At 37.5% G+C, this 21,986-nt stretch overlaps 2 protein-coding genes and 1 pseudogene across 3 annotated transcripts in view; 1 reads left to right on the top strand and 2 right to left on the bottom strand.

Moving 5' to 3' along the window:
- Window positions 1-21,986, bottom strand: part of Cenpp (centromere protein P) — a 214,727-nt gene that overhangs the window by 122,343 nt on the left and 70,398 nt on the right. The gene's annotated exons all lie outside the window — the stretch shown is intronic.
- On the top strand, window positions 10,631-18,124 carry Omd (osteomodulin). The gene is made up of 3 exons (XM_052727300.1): window positions 10,631-10,741; window positions 15,328-16,281; window positions 17,167-18,124. The coding sequence occupies exons 2-3, from the start codon at window positions 15,342-15,344 to the stop codon at window positions 17,508-17,510; spliced, it is 1,284 nt and encodes a 427-aa protein (XP_052583260.1). The 5' UTR covers window positions 10,631-10,741; window positions 15,328-15,341; the 3' UTR covers window positions 17,511-18,124.
- On the bottom strand, window positions 12,335-12,449 carry LOC128104865 (uncharacterized; annotated as a pseudogene).

The following is a 21,986-nucleotide window of genomic DNA, read 5'->3' as shown; positions in this document are numbered from 1 at the left end:
CTGTATGTCAAGTGTGTTGCTGATTGGTCAATAAATAAATCACTGATTGGCCAGTGGTCAGGCAGGAAGTATAGGCGGGACAAGGAGGAGAATAAAGCTGCGAAGTGGAAGGCTGAGTCAGAGAGACACTGCCAGCCGCCACGATGACAAACAGCATGTGAAGATGCCGGTAAGCCACGAGCCACGTGGCAAGGTATAGATTTATAGAAATGGATTAATTTAAGCTGTAAAAACAGTTAGCAAGAAGCCTGCCACGGCCATACAGTTTGTAACCAATATAAGTTTCTGTGTTTACTTAGTCGGGTCTGAGCGGCTGTGGGACTGGCAGGTGAGATTTGTCCTGACTGTGGGCCAGGCAGGAAAACTCTAGCTACAGGACATCAAGAAAACAAATGACCCAATTGAAAATTGGGGCAGAGAACTAAAGAAAGTTCCCAAAAGATGAAACACAAATGGCCAAGAAATACTTAAATGTTCAACATTCTTAGTCATCAGGGAAACGAAAATCAAAACTACTTTGAGATTTCATCTCACACCAAGTCAGAATGGTCAAGATCACCAAAACAAGTGACAGCTCATGCTGGTGAGGATGTGGGGAAAGGGAACACTCATCCATTGCTGGTGGAGTGCTAACTTGTAACTTGTATAGCCACTGTGGAAATCAATGTGGCTATTGCTCAGGAAGCTAGGATTAGATCTACCTCAAGATCAAGCTATACCATTCATTGGCATATACCCAAAGACACATATATCCATATACTATAGAGACAGACACTTGTTCAACTGTGTCCATTGCTATTCTATTCATAATAGCCAGAAACTAGGAACAGCCTAGATGTTCACCAACAGATGAATGGATAAAGAAAATGTGATACATTTACACAATGGAATATTACTTAGCTGTTAAAAGAAACAAACAAACAAATAAAACTGAAATCATAAAATTTATAGACTTAGGAAAAAAAATAATCCTGAGTAAGGGGATCAAGAGCCAAAAAGAAAAATATGGTATGCATTTTCTTATATGTGGATGCTAGCTTTTAAGCATTTAATAGTCATGCTACCATCTGAATAACTAGAGGCTAGGTATATATTAAGAAACTAGTGGGGGGGGGGGGAGAGAAAGGACCTCCCAAGGCAGGGGAAATAGAATATTATAGTTAGAAACAGAAGTTGGAGATTGGAATGGGAGGATTAAATGGAGAGGGAGAGAGAAAAGATAGGTAGGGGAGGGAATATGGGAAGAGACAACTAACACTAAAGGCCAATTGAGGAGTCATATAGAAACCTACCACAGTAGAAGATCCTCTAGATATATACATATATGAGAGAAATCTAAATGGAGTCACCAAATAACAGGGGAGACAGAACCCCAACTAGACATCACATGAAACTTCCAGTGCCAGGAACAGGTTGCATCTAATCCAGTAGCTGGCCAAACGGGCTTATGGAACAATCCTCTCAAACAACCCAGGCTATTCCCAAAGGCTATTGGTTGCTTTCTACAAACGGATAATAAAACCGTACTGCTGAAAACAATCAATACTTACATGTCTCATTGAACATGGAGAAATTGATCTGGTGCCAACAAGAGTTTTCACCCCTACTGACTAGTGTTAATGGTCCTGGAAGGTATTTTGCATAATACCAGAGGAGAATGGTAGACACTAACCCTGCTACAAACACTTCAGTCTACAATGGTAACCTGCCTGCACGATACACTGCTACAGGAGCAGCACAAATGTTGTGGGAATAACTAACCACTATCTGTCTGGACTTAAGGCCTATTCTATGAAATGGTGTGGAGGCCCAAATTACTCAGTCAGAGCACCTGAGCTTGCTTTACCCCGAAGGGCTGCATAATGGGATGATTTGACCACGGGCATGCTTACCAGGTGTTTGGAAGGGTCTACACTTGGCTGTACATTGTGATTTGATCTTGTAAGGGGGAGGTCTTTTGTCTCTCCCCTTGGCATGTTGTAAAAAGTCTGTTGGGTACTAATCCAGACCCTCCCAAAACTATGCCGTGTTTTTGTCTTTATTCTCATTGGCTAGGTGTCTCTTTCTATCTAATATTTTCTTATCCCTCTCTCCTCCTCCTAAGAACCCTAGAAAAGGTGGGAAAGGTAGGAGCTGGACTCCCATAGTCTCCCACAAAAATGGAACCCATGTTTGACACTGCTGTGGTAGTCAAGAATTTAAGATTAGATAGGCCAGCAACCTAGGAGAAAACCAGATACTAATGTTCTGCGAAAGGATGTTGGCAATAAAATGACTCCCAATGACATTCTGCTATACCCATAGATCAGTGTCTCACTCAGCCATTCTTAGTGAAGCTTCCTCCTATAATAGATGGGAACTAACATAGAGACTCACAACTGGATAGGATGGATAATACCAAGGAACAGTGTTGTGGTAGCTTGAATATAATTGGCCCCCATAATCTCAGGGAGTGGCACCCTTAGGAAATGTGGCTTTGTTGGAATGGGTATGGCCTTGTTGGAGGAAGCACATCACTGTGGGAGCAAGCTTTGGGGTTTCTTATGCTCAGAATACCACCCAGCATCACAGTAGACTGCCTGTTGCATGCAAAATGTAGGACTCTTAAGCTCCAGCACCATGTCTGCCTGCATGCTGCCAAGCTCCCCGTCATGACGATAATGGACTGAAACTCTGAAGCTGTAAGTGAGCCACTCCAATTAAATGTTTTCTTTATAAAAGCTGCCCTGGTCATGGTGTCTCTTCACAGTAATAAAAACCTTAACTAAGACAAGTGTCTTCCAAACACAACAGGACTGACACACATATGAACGCACAGAGACTGTGGCAGGATGTATAGGGCCTACACAGATCCAAAAGCAGAGGGGGCCCCAGCACTGAAATGGGGAGTAGACATGAGCTCCCATCTTCAAATAAGAGGCTATCTTCATGAACAACTGGTAGCAAAGGAAAACTTAGTTACTCTAAGGGAGTCTTACCGTGTATACAAACCACACTTAAGGGAAGCCGATTGCCCAGCAGTAGATGGCCAACACAAAATGAACTCGAAGGTATTTTTGAACATTTTTTCTCTCATATTGCTTTGTCAGTGCTTTTTTCCTTATCATTCTAGTCATTTGCTTGTATATTATGGTTTCCGATTTTTTTTTTATGGGTTTTATGTGTGTGTGTGTGTGTGTGTGTGTGTGTGTGTGTGTGTGTGTGTGTGTGTGTCTGGTTTTTTGCCTGTTTTCTTATGAGAGAGAAAAAGAAAGCATGAAGTTGGAAGGGTTGGAAGGTGAGGAGGATCTGGGAAGTAGATAGAAAGGAGGAGAAATAGTGATCAGAATGTATTGTATGAGGAAACAACTATATTTTTCATAAAAAACAAGAATAAAAAATATTTCTTTTACTTTTTGGGATTATAATACATCATTTCTCCCTTTTCTCTCTCTAAACAATCCCATATATATTTCTAAAAACATAAATACAACCTTAGTCTATGTACTGTTACTTGTATGTACGCTTTCAGGCTGACCATTTGGTACTGCATTTTTCTCTGCTTTTGGTGGTCCTTAGCTGTCTGTTTTCTTTGTGTAGGGTCGAGGCCTCTTGGGCTTTCCCCTGTCCATGTTGGCAGGTCTATTGCTGTTGTCCTTGTTCAGCTCATGTTTAGGCAAGTCATGTTGGTGAGACTTTATGGGTGTAGCTTCTGACATTCCCAGGAGACATAATCTTATAGCACACTCCCTGATCCTGAGTCTTACTATGTAGTTCTGATTATCCTAGAACTTGCTATGTAGACCAGGCTGCCCAAATTCACAAGAGATCTGCCTAATTCTGCAGCCTGAGTGCTAGGATTAAAGGCATGTACTATTAGGCCTGGGCAACTATCCATTCCTCAAAAACGTAATTATCACATTGAAAAATTAATTTCTTAATATCATCAAACCTAGTAACTGTTTAAATGTCCAACCATGCCACAATTATTTAAACTGTCATTTCTTTTAGGTGAGTGTGTGCATGCATGTGTGCCTGTGTGTCCTCATAAACATACATGGAGAGGTTGGATGTCTTGCTCTATCACTCTCTGTTTTATTTTCTCATTGAACCTGTAGCTAGGCTAGTAGTCAGCAAGCCTCAGGCATCTTCCTGTCTCCATCCATACAGCATTAGAGATACAAGTAGACACACAGCTACACCTTTTTATGTACATGCTAGAGATTCAAATTCAGATCCTCATGTTTGAGCTACAAGTGCTTTTACCTACAGAGACATCTCCCCAGTCCCGGTTTTTGTTAATTTTATTTTTTTAGACAGGGTCTTGCCATGCTCCCAACATTGACCATAGTCTTCTCAGTTCTGAAATTACAAGTATGTGACACTGTAGATACACAGCATTCTTTTTTTTAAAACAAACAAACAAAAAAACCTATGCACTTCCCATTTCTTTTCTTCCCTCCCTCAGTACTTATGTGACAGAAAAACCAGGCTACTTGTCCAACAGTATTTCTCACATTCTATTTTTGCTAATTGCATACCAGTAACATCCTTTAACCTAGTCTTCTGCCTTCTGTTTTCTATGTCTAATGCTTCCTGAAAATGAGTAGCTGAATCTGCACTGCTGACTTGAAAAACACTTTTAATAAAGGTTATTATTCAAAGAAAATAGTATAAAGATGATTTTGAGTGTCACTAGCAGCAGGGGCACAGCCAGATACTGCTGAGTAAGGAAGGAGCTCCTTGCTTAGGGGCCTCCACTAAGGCTTGGCTAGGATCTTGATTTACATTGTGGAAAAGGGATTCAGGATGAAGCAAAGTTGGGGTTTATGGGATGTGGGAGGTCATAATAGTTACATAGATGACTTTATAGCTTTGTAGTTAAAATGCATAAGTGGATATAATTTATAACAAGATTCAAAGATTAAACGAAGTTTAAAAAAATTAAGTAAAAAATATGAGCTGATGTTGTTGGTTGTTTTGGCTCTTTTGAGGGCCCACCACCCAGCTCCCAAATAAATCACACACAGAGGTTTATTCTTAATTATAAATGTCCAGCCTTAGCTTGGTTTCTTGCCAGCTTTCCTTAACACCTTTTGCCTCTGAGCTTTTCCCATCCTCTTACTTCTGTAAATCTTACTCTTACTCTGTGGCCTGTTGTGTAGCTGGGTGGCTGGCCCCTGGAGTCCTCCTCCTTCTCTGGCTACTTCTTTCTCTCCTCCCAGATTTCTCCTTCCATATACTCTCTCTGCCTGCCAGCCCCACCTATCCTTTCTCCTGCCTTGCTATTGGCCGTTCAGTTCTTTATTAGACCATCAGGTGTTTTAGACAGGCACAGTAACACAGCTTCACAGAGTTAAATAAATATAACATAAACAAAAGTAAAAACCTTAAAATAATATTCTACAACAATCTGGTTTACTTATTTTTCTTATCTTAATGAATCTCCAGCTGGGCCACTTGAGAGGTATAGGAAGAGTAGGATTTCAAAATTATTCTTGGCTACATAGGGAGTTTGAGGCTAGCCTTGGCCGATACCATTTTTTTTCTTTTTTCTTTTTCTTTTCTTTTTTTTTTTTTTCATTGCACATTGTTTAAGTTTGTGGAGAAAGGAATGTTGATAGGCTCAAACTCAAAGGTCATAAAAGCTTCGGGCCTTAACTGTGGCTCATCAACCGTTCTAACAATCTTGCCTTAGATACCTCTCAGAGCCGGGCGGTGGTGGCGCACGCCTTTAATCCCAGCACTCGGGAGGCAGAGGCAGGTGGATCTCTGTGAGTTCCAGGCCACCTGGTCTACAAAGCCAGTTCCAGGAAAGGTGCAAAGCTACACAGAGAAACCCTGTCTTGAAAAACCAAAATAAATAAATAAATAAATAAAAAGATACCTCTCAGAAAGGAATTAGGGTCTCTATCAAGGCAAGCAGTTTTATTCTGTGAGTTGTGCTGAAATTCTTGAACCTCAGTCAGCAAGAAATGTAAACCAATCCTGGGGTGGGCGTGGTTCCTTTTATTTTTTTCATCATTCCACACTGCCTTAATAAGTACACTATAGCTTAATAACTAAAACCACCATATAATTGATATATAAAGAAGAGAATACTCCTAGCACGGGAAGCTCCTTTCTCATCAGTAGCACTTCAAAGGGCTGTCTTCATTGAATATATTTTTATTTTTGAATTTTTATGTAAACATATTCATATTTAATACTATAAACACTGGACTCCAATCTCTGATTTGTGCAAAGGACATTGTAGTCCAGACATTGAGTTCCACTCACCCTCTATCTAAATTTCTGACTTACAAAATAAGGCAAGATGTCATTGAATTTCTTATACAGAAAACTTAAATAATCAAAATTTAAAAGTCGCTTCAATACTACATGATTAAGTTGTTGTCTAGGCTGCTTTATCTGCCAAGAGGGCGGCTTCCCAGCTCAGGAAGTTCCGGCCATGTTCTATTGAGAGTAGGTTCCCTACTACTCATCCCATTAATGAGTCATTCTGCTGGTCACTTAAAATACTGATAAACCAAAGAAAAATGTAATAACTTTTTAATTTACTTGGAAGAAAATAAGATAGTATTCCCATCTTCTATAGGAGGTCAAAGACAACTGTATATAGTTATTCTAATTTTGCCAGTCAAAATTCTAGTACTGAATGGGAAGGGGTTCATGAGAACACCTAACTGAGAACCAATACACAGCTGAAAACTTCTGGGAAAGAGTCAGTTTTAAGGATGTGGAGCCCAGTATATTAACCATACTCGTAGGTAGATGGTCTCACAGCCCAAAGCATAAGGACAACACAAACTGGAGCTGGTAGGTTATTGAAGGGCAGGGGGAAGAGAGAGGACACAAAGTTGCGGGGAGGGGTGTAGGGGGGTGAAGTGGATTTGGGGGGCATTAGGGCAAAAAGTTGGGAGTGAATATGATTCAAAATACATTACATGAAATTCTCAAAGAAAAAAAAACAATGGTTTTGTATAAAATAAGAAGGGAGAAAAAGGTTGGAGAAGAAAATGTGGGATAGAGACCAGTCAAGTCCCTCCTGAGAATAAGTGGATATAGTACCAAAACATGGATATGCCAGAAGATATTCAGAAGTAGAATGTAAAGGACTTCCCTACACATCCAATCTGGGAGTGAAGGAAGAGAAGCACTTAGGTTAGAGGTTGCTGGGATTTCCTAACAATTGCAGCACTTGTTGTAATTTCTCGGATTTGCTCAGGGAATTTGCCTTCCCAGATTTAGGGTGTAAGTGATCTTCAGACCCAAGAATTTTAACCATCAGCTCTACTGACTCTAATGGTGCTAGACTGTATGATTTGGAGGGTCCTAATTTGGAGAATTCCCAAGTTTCTGCTTTATGTAAGTGAATATGAGGCTAGGGTAGAGGAACTACTTACAGAAAAAGTAAATATTGATGGAAAAGAAAGCTTATGAACATGTTTGTTCCTCAGAGCCCTGCTGGGGTGGATACATATAGTAAGTAGTGAGTCATGTCTGCTGAGCAAAACGTGGTACTTAGTGTGTGGAATACTACAGGGCTACCCAAATGAAAGAACTCATTTATCAAGCATTGTATTTGCTCTGCAATCATGATTCCAAGTCAGTGAAGTGGTATGTGTAGTTCCAGCTACTAAAGAAACTGTGGCAACAGGATTGCTTGCACCCTAGGGTTTGAAGCTAGTCTAGACAAAATGGCAAGATTTTTGTTTTTAAAACAAACAAAATCGTATGATTCCATTTAGAGCATTGGAAGGTGTCCTTCCAAGTACACATCTAAGATGCCAGTGCTGGCTACTCCTCCGAAGACACCTCCTGTGCTCTTGATCTGTATGCTTAGCTTGTGCCATATTAGTTCCTCTTTTCTGATACTGACTTGGCTTACTTTCATACAACATTCAGAACTATTCAAGAACTAAATATACATTATCTAAAACAGTATTTGCATCCTTCCACTACCTTTTTCTTTTCTTTTTTCTTTCTTTTTTTTTTAAGAGTAGTTTTAGGTTCCTAGAAAAACTGAGATGCAGGCACAGATCTTCCCAGATCCCTCTCCTTGTAAAGAGCTTTTCTTTCTGGTACTTCTCAGTGTTCCAGGTCCATCTTATACTTACTTTCCCTGCCTCAATTCTTCAAGATGAATGGTGCCAGAAACTAAGACCTGGTTACCAGCTCATTGCTACAAGAATATCTTTGATTGTATGTCCTGGCAGCTTCAAAGCAAGGCCATGTACACATGTATTCTAACCTATGTATATACACACATCTATAAAAAAATCACTGTGTATAGTCATCTGTATTCACATTTACCTAAATATGAGTTTTCACTGTTGTGTCATACTCTAACCCATCGCCACATCAATCCTTCTTAGCAGATGCCCTTGCTTACCTTCAATGTCTCATTTCAACAGTGCAGGACTTGGCTCCCATCATTCACCAGAGGGTAACTTCATTGTTCTGCCCAGCTCACATAAAGCAGTAACAGAACTGCCAGTTTGCCTTACTCATTTTTATCCTTCACCTTGGTTTATTCTCTGCTATACTCTGTACCACTCAATAAACTTTTATATTCTATTTTCCTCTTCTATGACAATAAGATTTTCACTATTGAGTCCTCAGCTTTAAATCACTTTACACAAAGTAGGTGTTCAATTTTTTTTTAAAGAGCTGAACAATGAACAAATAAATGAAAACTTCTTTTGCCTATTATATTAATTAGGCTGAATCAGGAGGGCTTTTTCTAGCCAGCACTAGTATGTTGTTCAGCTTTGACATGCTGTGTCTGCTTCAACAAACTCATAAGCCTAGCGTGTAAATTAGATTATTTTAACAATTCATATGACTTCTCTCCACAATTGCTACAACTAAGCCACTTAACCAAATCAGTGATAATAAATTATCACCTACCCTAACTATTACCTTTTTTTTTTTTTCCGAGACAGGGTTGCTCTATGTAACAGTCCTGGCTGTCCTGGAACTTGCTTTGTAGATCAGGTTGGCCTCGAACTCACAGAAATCTGCCTGCCTCTGCCTCCTGAGTGCTGGGATTAAAGGCATATGCCACCACTGCCCAGCATCTCCTTAATTTTCAACCACTGCCAACTGAAACTTCCTATATACTGCTAATCTAGTTTAAATGTTCTAGAAATACTTTTGTTTCTGTGTAGTCTTGGCTGTCCTGTAGACCAGGCTGGCCTCAAACTCAGAGATCTGCCTGCCTCTGCCTCCCAAGTGCTGGGATTAAAGGTAAGTGTCACCATGCCCAGCTTCTAGACTTCTTTGTTTTGTTTTAATGTGCTCTAACTATCTAGTGACAAATATTCTTCCACCTAATCTGGAAACAGGAACAATATAATCACTATTTTAAGACCAAATCACACAGTTAATAAAGAGTTACATTTAAAAATTAAATGGTTGGTTTTAAATTAATCAGCTAAAAGAACTATGAAGGGGACTCAAAGAATGTTTGAGAAAAAAACATACAAATTTGCTCTTTTCCTGAGTATAAAAGCCCGAGGTTTAAGAAAAAAGACAGTAATAGGAAACATATGGAAAAGATTGGTAACAAAACGGAATCTTGGCCCAAGTGTGGTCTGCCACATTTCACATACCAATGTCTCAAATAATAGACTAGATGTTTACAATACTGCCAAAGCATCCTTGAAACACTGTATACATTTCTCAAATCTGAAATATAAAAATAAATTCTGTAAGTTCCTTATAAAGTCTAATAGAAAACACTATTTTGAAGAACCAAAAAAAAGAACTTCTCAAGAATCTCCTTCCAAAAAACTCAACATCTAACTCCAGGAGACACAGCTAACTCAATGTTTAACTATGAAAACATTAGCACAATTTCTCCTGCAGCAAGCAAGCTTGCTGGCTGGAACTCTTAAGGAGGGTCTGTCAGCAACAGGAAAGTTTCTAAATCCACAAAATGAAGTAGAAGTTATCGGGCAATAAAGCCTTTTCATTCTATCCCACTGAAAGACAAATGCACTATAAAATGACTTTGTGTACTGAGGGAAAAAAGCAAATTAGAGATATAGCTGCATAGTGCAACACTTTAACTTCTATAGCTAATTCATTTCTCTTTTAAAAGTTATTGGTAGCCTATTTCAATGAAAAAGTTGTGTCTTTAACCTGTGAAACCAATGTAATCTACTGCATTTTCAAAGTAAACTAGGTGTGAAGTACTGTATGTTTCCAATTCTGACTCCTAGCTTTAAAAAGGGAAGCACTGACGTGAATACAAGCCTCTGTCAACCCAGGGACCGGATACAATGCTGAATTCCACCTTAAATTGCTGAGACACTGGGCTCCAGGTCAGAGTGGACTTTAATCTGAAGAATTCTTTGGCATAAAAATGAAAATAAAAACAGTAATCAGTACATGCTGTTTCATTTAGTCCTGTTTGCCTTTCATATTAGAGGAAATTCTTGCCACACCTCAAACCAAAATTAAGGAGTAAAGAAAGAAGTTAGCCACATAAATATGACCAAGAGCACAAATATCTTAATTTGAATCCACAAAGTTTTGTATAATGAAAAGAAGTACAAAATTTTAATTCAACCCAACTGTTTTCCAAGCAGATTGTATTTGCTTAAATTGCTACAGTAATTCAATGGACAGCCCTGTCTGGACTCAGAGTTACTGTGGAGTTTTTAAGAAACTCCGTTAGAGAATTTAGGCATTTCTGATTGAGTTAAAGGATTTGCCAATTCATCAATCCCTGAAACTAAAGCAATTTCAACAGGTATGATGATAAAATAATTCTGAACTCTTAAAGAATGTATGCCTACTGTTATAAAAGTAGATTGTATTTGTTTAATAGTAAAATAGACTGCAGCTATCATAAAGGCACAATCTGGGGAAGCAAAATCTAGTAAAAAATTATATTAAAATTTTGATTAGGCAAAATTTTCAGGCAAAAAGATAAGTAAGATGAGTTTAAATTTCTTATTTAAAATTACTCAACAAACAATATTTGTTTAGATTCTTTCTTTATAAATTTTGGCCAAAGGGAAAGATTGTTGGGTTAAAGGAATCAATCTCTCTTTAGTTTCTTGGATCTGATTTTCTACTCTTAATTTTAAATGACAAAAAAACTGCTAATACTTTTGAGTCATAAATCCGAATAGTGATGGTGAATACAGTTGTAGGGAAGGAGTGTATTTGTTCAAAATTTCTTTATGGGACAAATACTGATCTAGAATATTTTTGTTTTCATTTGTATCATTCTCAAAGATTTAAGTGTATTATGGCTAAAAATAACTGATATGCTTTTTTAATAGCAAAAGATTTTACAGAATTAAATTTAAAGTTGTCTTAGAAAAACTCATGTTTAAATAATTATTTATTACAGTAAAATGCTATGATGCTTTAAGTTTCCAGAACTAAGTAAATTATACTTCAATTTTATCAATTTAGATTAGGGCCTACATTGGTTAAAAAAACATGAATGCTTTTCTTTAAGTAAGAGAAATGTTATGAAAAAGACACTCTTATTGTCTTATATGCAAAATTCACATTAACAGATAATTTCTTAAAATTTACATTGTTGCTCTGCTTTAAATTTTCCTCTTCACCTGCCATTTGTCTAATAGATAATATAAGTGAGAAGTATCACATATTGTTATAGAGAAATAAATACAAAAGATAATAGCCAAGTTCTCTAACTTTCTTTCATCTAAAGAAACCACCATGGTGAAATGCCTACAGAAATCATCATTAACAAAGAGAAGCATTATTAACAAGATATAATCTTAACAAAATATATTAAGTACATCATCATTCCACAGATCTCTGACGACTTAGAACCAATGCACTGCACTTAGGCTTTGTTAAAAACTAGAGATTGGGAAATGAGATGGTTGACAGTGAGTTACTGTGATGTTCTGAGTTATACTATAGGGAATAAGGCATCAACTGTAGAATATGGAAACAAAAGTAACAAAATTTGTTACTTAGCAAATGGCTAAGAAGAGATTCATTGGGTAAACTCACTCACAGGGAAAAGTATCACCGGGGACCAGAGGAAGACTAATAAATGACAGGATTTCAGACTAAAAGTTGCTGTACAGGGAAACTTTCTAAAGTGTTCACAAAGACCAGGTAACAACATGAGGAATCCTCTTATCTTCAGAGGCCCTTGTTTGTTAGGAGGTTTTGATCCTAAGACTGGCTGCCATGAAGTATCTGATAAGAGTATTATCAGGATATCCTTTTATTCCAATTTCTCACAAGTGCTGAGCAACAGATTCTAATTCTAAAATGTTGCTAAATCACATATTACTAAAGAGATGAAAGCATTTCAATTTTGGCACTTTCTTTTTTTTGTTTTTTTTTAAGCCTACAGCACCCTGACCAAGCAGTCTCCCATCCAAGTACTAACCAAGCCCGACCCTGCTTAGCTTCTGAGATCAGACGAGATCAGGCGCGTTCAGGGTGGTATGGCCGTAGACGGCACTTTCTTATAGATAAGGATAAGCATAATGTGCAAGTACAAATAATTACTGACCCCACCCCCTTTAAAAAAGTAAGGTCATCATCCAAAAAGAATGACAGGAAATGATGTTTTACAGCCTTGAGAAAATAAGGAAACAAAACAAAACAAAAACCAGTACACTTGGCAAGAGGGAAAGTGGGTGGACTAAGGAAATGCAGCTTCGCCATACTTGAAGTTGTAGCCAAGAACTGAGAATGAGCCCAGTCAGCCAGAGGTTTTCTTTTTCCTCCTTCATAGTCAGCTATGTGAGTCAGAATGAGTGTAGGGAGGAAATTGCCATTTGCCACATGTAAAGAACTCAGAAAGGACAGGGACTGTGCAAAGGAGTAATGAGAACAGTGAACTGTAGCATCCCAGTAGAGGGAACTTAGACTGTAAGGAAGTATGGGTGGAGGCAGTAAAAATCAGTACCATCAACACACAATCGACTCCTCTGAAACTCAGTAACTATTTGTAGTTGGAGGTACTACCTGAAGATATGGTCAGAGTATAGGATGTTCAAAATTCAGAATATGACACTGCTAATTTAGCAGGCTCAGGACATGAGTTCAAAGGAAGAACCAAGTCAAAATCATGGGAGAAAAAGGAGCAAATGGAGCTCTGTCAGAGAAATAGTTACATGATTGATGTAACTATTTTCTTAGTTACACCAATGCTGAAAAACAGGAGGTATCATTCTAGAGGAATAACTGTAAATTATTTCATTAACACAGTGATGTTGGGGCATTCGTTCGTTCACTCATTCATAAAATCCCTGATGAGAAGGGTGGAGAACAAAGGTCTCAGAAAAAAATGATACATTTTTTTCCTTTAACATTTTCCTAAATAATGCTCATTTCAACTGGACAGCAGTTTTCAATTTGCCAAGATCTTTTACATGAATATGTCATGTGATCCTAACTTGGGAGACTGAGGTAGTAAAGACTATTTGAACTTAGGAGTTGGAGACCATCCTAGTAACACAGTGAGACCCTGTCTCAAAAAAAGAAGTGACAGTTTATCTTCTAGGTGACATAAGCAGGAAGACTAAGACAAGACACAAGGTAAGCAGCCAAGACATGGGGCTAGGGAGAGAGCTCCGTCAGCAAATCCTTACTTACCTTGCAAGCAGGAGGAGCTGAGTTCTGAGTTGGTTCCATAGAACCCATGTTAAAAATAAATAAATAAATAAAACCAGGAGTGGTGACCACACTTGTAATCCTAGCACCTGAGAGGCAGAGATGGGCAGTCCCTGTGGCTCACTGGCCAGCCAGCTAGCCTACATAGTAAGAGACTCTTGTCTTTAAAAATTAAAAGGTAGATGATGCCAGATAAATGACACCTGAAGTTTTCTTCACATGTACACACACACACACACACACACACACACACACACACACACACACACACACACGAAGCAATGTATAATTTAACTATAATTACAAATTTCACTTTATTCTTTTTGAGAGGGTGTTTTACTGTATTACTAGATTGGTCTCCGATTCCCAAACTCAAATAATCTGCCCCTGAGCAGGTGGGATTATAGGCATGTGCACATGCCCAGCAACTGCAATTCTTATTTTATTAATAAAGCAAGAGGCAGAATTGTTAAATGACAGAAATGAAATTCAAGTTTTCAGGCTCCTTGTTTAGAACATACTCCATCCTTCTTCAAGTTTCAGCAGAAATAACAGTTATCTGTGAAGCCATAATCCAACTCAATACAACATCCTTAAAATGCACTATAATGTCATTTTAGTATCTGTACATCCAGGCCTTAACTCAAAAATATAATTCAAAGCCAGATATGGTAATGCTCCCTGTAGTCTCAGGACCTGGGAAGGAGAGAGATAAGAGGATCATGAGTTTAAGGCCAGCCTCACTTAAACAGAAAGCTTGAGGCCAATCTTGTCTCAGGAAGAAGGAAGGGAGGGAGGGAGGGAGATAGAGAGAGAAGAAAAAAGCAGTGAAAAAAGGGAGCCAGGAAGGAAACGTGAAAATATTAATCTAATGGAAATTGAAACTTTGCAGGATATAAATATTGTGTACACTTGAGCCTTTTTAGATTTACTGAACAAATTGGAGACAAAATAATTAAGATTTGAGAAACTGGTCCAAGAAGAAAATTTGAAGGTGTAGATAGACAGAAAACTGCAAGAAAAAATATGATAGTGTTTTCTAAATAAGCTGCCACATAAAAAAGAATGTTCTTTTAAAGGACAAGGAAAGATTTCAGTAACAGAAGTAGTAGGGAACAAGACTTTGGTTTAATAAAAATTTGTAATAGGCAAAGCTCTTTAACTGTTCACAGAGGTAGCAACCATCACTACAGACAGGACGGTTGGCAAGAATGCCCAGCATTTACAGTGGAGGGAATACAAGAGTGTGGTTGGGTGATGTCATACTATCATTACAAATCTACAGTCTAGAAAACAAGACAACTAAGATTCTTTTAGAAGATAATGACTGTAGAAAGTGTTGTGCTTAACACATGTAATCTCAGCACCTGGAAGGCAAAGGCAGAAAGATTGCCTGTAATTCAAGGCCAGCTTGGTTTTCATTGTAAGTTCTAGCCAGTAAGGGCTACAAAGGGAATCTGGTCTATAAAAAGAAAACAAGAAAAAGATAGTGACTACTTAGTAAAAAGCCCAGAACAGCACACTTCTGACTTTGTTCAATACAACATGTGATTGTAAATTTTACTTCACAGGTACTTAAACATTAAATTTTGATTTGAGCTTTGCTCATGCTTCCTGAATATTCTGTTATATATAGGCACAAGTATAATAAATCTTATATATGTCAATTTATATGAGAATTATTCTGAGTATTAATCACTTTTCTCTTTGCAATAGGACAAAATAAGAACATGGGCTTTTTAAGTCCAATATATGTTCTTTTCTTCTGTTTTGGAGTTAGAGTATATTGCCAATACGAAGCTTACCAATGGGATGAGGAGTATGACCAAGAGCCAAATGAGGATTATGAGCCAGAATTTCAATTTCATCAAAATGTTGAATATGGAGTGCCTTTTTATCAGAATACTTTAGGCTGTGCTAAGGAATGCTTCTGTCCAATTAACTTTCCAACATCAATGTATTGTGACAATCGTAAACTCAAGACTATCCCAAATATTCCAATGCACATTCAGCAACTCAATCTTCAGTTCAATGACATTGAGGCTGTGACTGCAAATTCATTCATCAATGCAACTCATCTTAAAGAAATTAACCTCAGCCACAACAAAATTAAATCTCAAAAAATTGACTACGGTGTGTTTGCTAAACTTTCAAATCTACAACAACTTCATCTAGAGCACAACAACTTAGAAGAATTTCCATTTCCTCTTCCTACATCTCTGGAAAGACTCCTTCTTGGTTATAATGAAATCTCCACACTTCAAACAAATGCCATGAATGGGCTGGTAAACTTGACTATGCTTGATCTCTGTTATAATCATCTTTCTGATTCAATGTTAAAAGAAAAGAACCTTTCCAAACTGGAAAAACTAATGCAGCTCAACCTATGTAATAACAGATTAGAATCAATGCCTCCCGGATTGCCTTCTTCACTTATGTATCTATCTCTAGAAAATAATTCAATTTCATCTATACCAGACAATTATTTTGACAAACTTCCAAAACTTCATGCTCTAAGAATATCACACAACAAACTGAAAGACATTCCATATGATATATTTAATCTTTCCAACCTTATAGAACTCAACGTTGGACACAATAAATTGAAGCAAGCATTCTACATTCCAAGGAATTTGGAACATCTGTACCTACAAAATAATGAAATAGAAAGTATGCAAAATTTTGCACTTTTTATTTTATTTTTTATTTTTATTTATTTACTTTTTATTTCAGGGCTGAGGACCGAACCCAGGGCCTTGCACTTGCTAGGCAAGCGCTCTACCACTGAGCTAAATCCCCAACCCCAATTTTGCACTTTTTAAAGAACAAAAGATTCTTTTTTGACTGGTATTTTGACTTTTTTTTGGCGGGGGGGGGGGGGGGGGGGGGGGTAATAATGCTGAGACAGGGTTTCTCCATGTAGCTCTGGCTGCCCTGCAACTTCCTATGTAGATCAGGCTCATCCTCAAACTCAGATATATTTGCCTGCTCTGCCTCCCTCATGCTGAGATTAAGACACATACACCAAAATGACTGATGAATCGTATTTTGACTCTTTATAAAGAATGAGTTGTTATTAATAATCTATGCTTTACCTAGTGCTGAAAAGGTTGCTTTGAAGTCAGCTAAGGAAATGGCAGATAGTACCCTGGGGAAAGGGAATGCCGTCAATTTTATAGTCTTTTCTACTCAACTTTACCACCTTGAATATTAGCAAGTAGTATTAGAGAGCATCCAAAGACATATGACTCTGGGTAGTAGGGCTGTGTGTGTGTGTGTGCTTTTTTTTTTTTTGCCTTTGTTTCTTTCTTTATAAGATTGCTTCTACTAAGAAGCAATTATATATTGCTTATATAATCAGTAAAGGCAATGAATTCATATTTATTTTGGTGATATGAGACTCGAGTTTCACTCCATTTTATTTTAATTAATATAAAATAATTAAACCTAACTCCATTTGTAAGTATTATTATAAAATTATATCTTATATAACAAAACTCAACATGGAATTATGACTATCATATGCAAGATGAATTTTTAATTTGTATTTTTCAGACATCAATGTGACAATGATGTGTCCTTCTACTGACCTACTACACCAGCACCATTTAACATACCTTCGTGTGGACCAAAATAAGCTGAAAGAACCAATAAGTTCATACATCTTCTTCTGCTTCCCTCATATACACAGTATTTATTATGGTGAACAAAGGAGCACTAATGGTGAAACAATATTACTGAAGACTCAAGTTTTCAGGAGATATCAAGATGAGGAGGAGGACGATGAGGAGGAGGAAAACCATGATGGTCAGGACAACACTCTTGAGGGTCAAGACGCAACAGAAGAGCACTTTAATTCTCATTATTATGGAATGCAAGATTGGCAAGAAACTATATAGGTATATATTTATGACTTCATAAAGCCATACTAATTACAAATCTAAACATATACTGCTCAAAATAATGTATCTAGAAATATGTGTTCGTATAAGATCAGAATTGCATTTAAGATGCTGGTGACAGTGGCTTCATCTCATAGACTTAGAGCTTACTAAAAATGCTGCAAATCTTAAGAAATAAAAGATAGAATGGCAAGTGGGAATAAAAATTAAGCTCAAATGGCTTTGTTCTTTAAACGTATTCTTTAAACTTAGAAATATTATCATGTAAAAAACAAGCAAGGGCAAGCAAAATGGCTCAGCAGATAAAGCATTTGTCGCCAAGCCTGATGACTTGAGTGGGAGAGACCCAACTACTGCAGGTTGTCAAGTTTTCCTCTAACCACATGGGTGCATGCCAATAATAATAATAAGAACTTCATAAAACCTTTTGAGTATGCCACTTCCAATGATGGGATTTTGTTTTCTAGAGATGATAAAGTAACAGTAACACTGAAGATAAAAGCTGCCCTCTAGACTATAAGAGGATATCTGAGTAAGAGGAATGATATTAACCTAACAGTAGTGTTTCATTCAAGAATGAAACTTTTATTGATTTTTGTCTACAGAGTTGCTTTCACATTTGTATTTTCTCTTCCCACCCCCCCACCCCCCCCGCCCCACCTTTGTTTTTTTTTTGAGACAGGGTTTCTCTATATAGCCCTGGCTGTCCTGGAACTCACTCTGTAGACCAGGATGACCTAGAACCCACAGAGATCTGCCTGCCTCTGCCTCCTGAGTGTTGGGATTAAAGGCCTGTGCCACCACTGCCTGGCTTATTCTTTCTTTCTTTCTTTCTTTCTTTCTTTCTTTCTTTTTCTTTCTTTCTTTCTTTCTTTCTTTCTTTCTTTCTTTCTTTCTTTCTTTCCTCTCTCCCTCCCTCCCTCCCTCCCTCCCTCCCTCCCTTCCTTCCTTTCTTCCTTCCTTTCTTTCTTTCTTTCTTTCTTTTTTTGGCATACTTGTATTTCTAATCCTACTAAGATAGGTGTCCCAGGTTCAGTGCTCAGAATGATATTTTTGATTTTCAAAGTCACCATTCTAAGATCTAAGGCATACCATTCAGAAAATTAAGTGATCTTTTCTCAGAGCACCACAGCAACCAAATTATCAATTCTGTATCTGCTGTATCTGGATAACTAATAAAAAAAAAAACAAGCCGGGCGGTGGTGGCGCACGCCTTTAATCCCAGCACTCGGGAGGCAGAGCCAGGCGGATCTCTGTGAGTTCGAGGCCAGCCTGGGCTACCAAGTGAGTTCCAGGAGAGGCGCAAAGCTACACAGAGAAACCCTGTCTCGAAAAACCAAAAAAAAAAAAAAAAAAAAAAAAAAAAACCAAAAAAAAAAAAAAAAAAACAAATTCCCTCAGTGTAATCTATATTTTAGGAGATTTCAGCAACTATTTAAAATACTCTATATCATGTTCTACTTCCAACTAGATTAATGTTTTTAATACTAAACTGGAGAAAGGCCTCAGGTAGTTATGTGAAGACTTGCTAATAACTGCTTTATTTACAGGTTATATTAATATTGATAAAATAGTTTTTACATATTATTAAACCTTTCTGTTTTCCTGGCACTAAATAACTACAAGCACACATCTATATTAGCCAGTATTTATTTACATGCACTAAAGTTGACTATAGTTCCTTTGAAATTTGATGGACACAGGCTTTGATATCACCTATAAAACCTTAAAAGTCACTTGCATTCTCTAGTCCATTTTGAAGTATTTTAAGTATGCTTTATGATGAATATTCTAACCATTGTGATGAACTGTCTTATTTGCCAGGCATTTATGATTCATGTTCCTGATAAAAAGGAACAAATGCATGCCAACACAAAGAATCCAAAAACACATGATAAAAATTCAGACAATGTGCAATGAACAGATGGGCATACTGTAATTTGGAAGTATTCTGAGTGCTGAAGCCTCTATTGTTTTTCTACCTTTGAGTAGGTTGTTAGCATTAACAGGAGAACAGGGATGCCCACAGGTGTGGAGGTGACAATGCATAATGAACACAAACCAAACTCCAGCCATTCATTTAGCCATCCACACTGAGTCAGTCAGTGTAGAAGGCATCGCAGTGAGAGATCAGGAAAGAGCACAAGAAGCGAAAGTCACACAAAAAAGTGAAGCCCAAGAATCAAATACTAGTGGTATATGCTAGGCATCCCTGGGACACAGGCCTTAACGTCTAGTTGATTCTCCTGAAATGTTTTAAAATGGGATTATAAATGCAATTATTTATTATGAATGAAAATATAATACTGTGAGTTTCAAGAGATATGCAAGTTCAAACAATTTTTCTAACTTCCATCATTTTAAAAATTAAAAAGAGCCACTAAGGAAATGCAAATCAAAACCAAAATAAAACACTACCTTTTTCTCATTACAATGGCAGCAACCAAAAGACAGGCAAATAACAAGTCTTGGTGAGAGAAGACAGAAAGATTGCTACCCTCACACACAGCTGAGAGGACAGAAAATAATACAGCTCTTTGGAAAGTTCCAGTTAGGTATGAATCAACCTTTCTACTTCCAGGTATATGCCCAAGAGAACTGAACACAGGTTCACACCAAAGTTTGCTCAAGACCATCCACAGCAGCATTATTCATGAGTCTAAAAGAAGAAACCAATAGCTGGTATGGTGGCACAAAGCTGTGTAATCCCAGCACTTGGGTGTGGAGGGTTGACCAGGAAGTTCGGGAGTTCAAGCCATATACAGCAAGTTTGAGACTTGCATAAGTCTCAAAAAAGAACTGATGACAGGGTTTCCTTTATAAGTAAAAAAATTTTCTAAAATTATTGTGATTATATAAACACCTGAAAATACAAAAATGATTGAATTTGTACACTTAGGGTGAATTGCATTGTATGGGAATTAGTGCAACAAAGTAGTTTTTTTTTTTTTTAATCACTCAGCTTACTCTAACACAAGGTATAAACAAACAAAATGGTGAAGAGGCAGAAATGATAAACCAGGTAACCATGGATACCATAACTAATTTCTGGCCTGGACCTGGTTAAGCAGCTGAAACTTCAGGAAGAAGTGACACTGTGATGTGGCAGGAACCGACCAGCAGAAGCAGAAACTATCATAGGTTAATGTAAAGAAGTAGTAATTATTTGAACTCTTGCACAGTTAAAAAGTAATTCTCAGTTTTGTTAAATCTAGAGATTATTTCTTCATTTCTTTGTAAGTTAAAAAAAATACATTTAATTTTACAAATCACTCTGAAGATATGTAAGTAAACGGTCACAAAATCCCTCCTGATCAAAACCCAGAGGATGTAGGACTACAATCTTTTTAGTACTATTTAGAAATGCCACAGTGAGAGCCGGGCGGTGGTGGCACATGCCTTTAATCCCAGCACTCTAGAGACAGAGCCAGGCAGATCTCTGCGTGTTCGAGGCCAGCCTGGTCCACAGAGTGAGATCTAGGACAGCCAGGACTACATACACAGAGAAACCCTGTCTTAAAAAAACTAAAAACAAAACTGAAAAAAAAGAAAAAAAGAAAAAAGAAATACCACAGTGAACTTAAACCAACTCAAGGATTTCTCAGTAAACATAAAGCAAATTAAAAAGTTCAATGCTTTTCCTCAGAAAACTGAAGAATGAAGACTTGACCTTCTACAGCAAGTCAGTTACCTCTATCAGAATCAGAGAATCAATTATAACAGGAAAGAAAACCATGAGCATCTACTCTTCACACTGGATAGTGTTTGGATATATTAGGAAAAGAGCTAAACTGCTTGTAAGGGCCAACAAAACATGCACATCATACCAAAAATCTAAGATTAGTCAACAAAAATAAATACATTAGCTTTTAGAAAGGAAATAAAAATAAAGGATCCTTCAGGAAGCACAGATTTTTTTAACTTACTCCTCAACTTAGAGACTACTAAGCTAAAATACAGATGTACACATATCATATAACACATTTAACCATCTCTAGGAGGGAAGAAAGCAGAAAATATACAAAACAACAACAACAAAACACCAAAAAATCAAAACTTCGTCTCTTCTATAGACTTTCTGTGTTACAAAGAATTCCTGTCCCCAAGGATGGCTGGAACTAAAATCCTAGTTTCCTGATTCAAAATGAATTTTCCCCCTCTAAATCTTGGAAATAAAGTAAAAGAGCAGCTGGAAATAAAATTACATCATGACATCTAAAATCTCAAGTTTCTCAGCGGTTCCAATTTCTTATAAAGCATCTCATGCCTAGTTTAAGTAACTGTATTTCCACACTAAGCACTGGTGCAAGCAGCAGCATGTCATGCACACCTTTCATCACTAGAAAGTGTTCAGGCTGTGAATACATTATACAGAGATGTAGACACATAAAAGAAAAAACTAAATTCAAAGATGAAGTACCTTAAGAAAGCATTAACTTGTCCTCACACTGCACCACAACCTCCTTCCCCTTC

Source organism: Peromyscus californicus, unplaced genomic scaffold (assembly GCF_007827085.1).
Source record: "Peromyscus californicus insignis strain IS unplaced genomic scaffold, ASM782708v3 Scaffold_8__1_contigs__length_139910024, whole genome shotgun sequence".
NCBI classification, from domain to species: domain Eukaryota; kingdom Metazoa; phylum Chordata; class Mammalia; order Rodentia; family Cricetidae; genus Peromyscus; species Peromyscus californicus.
Note: the sequence above shows the minus strand (reverse complement) of the source record. Positions and strands in the feature narration are given on the sequence as shown.

What these genes read in the sequence shown, in the direction of transcription:
- Omd (XM_052727300.1), top strand. Translation starts at nt 15,342, where the DNA reads ATGGGCTTTTTAAGTCCAATATATGTTCTTTTCTTCTGTTTTGGAGTT. An exon ending in ACAAAATAATGAAATAGAAA is followed by an intron (nt 16,282 to 17,166) that starts GTATGCAAAATT and finishes TGTATTTTTCAG; the next exon opens with ACATCAATGTGACAATGATG.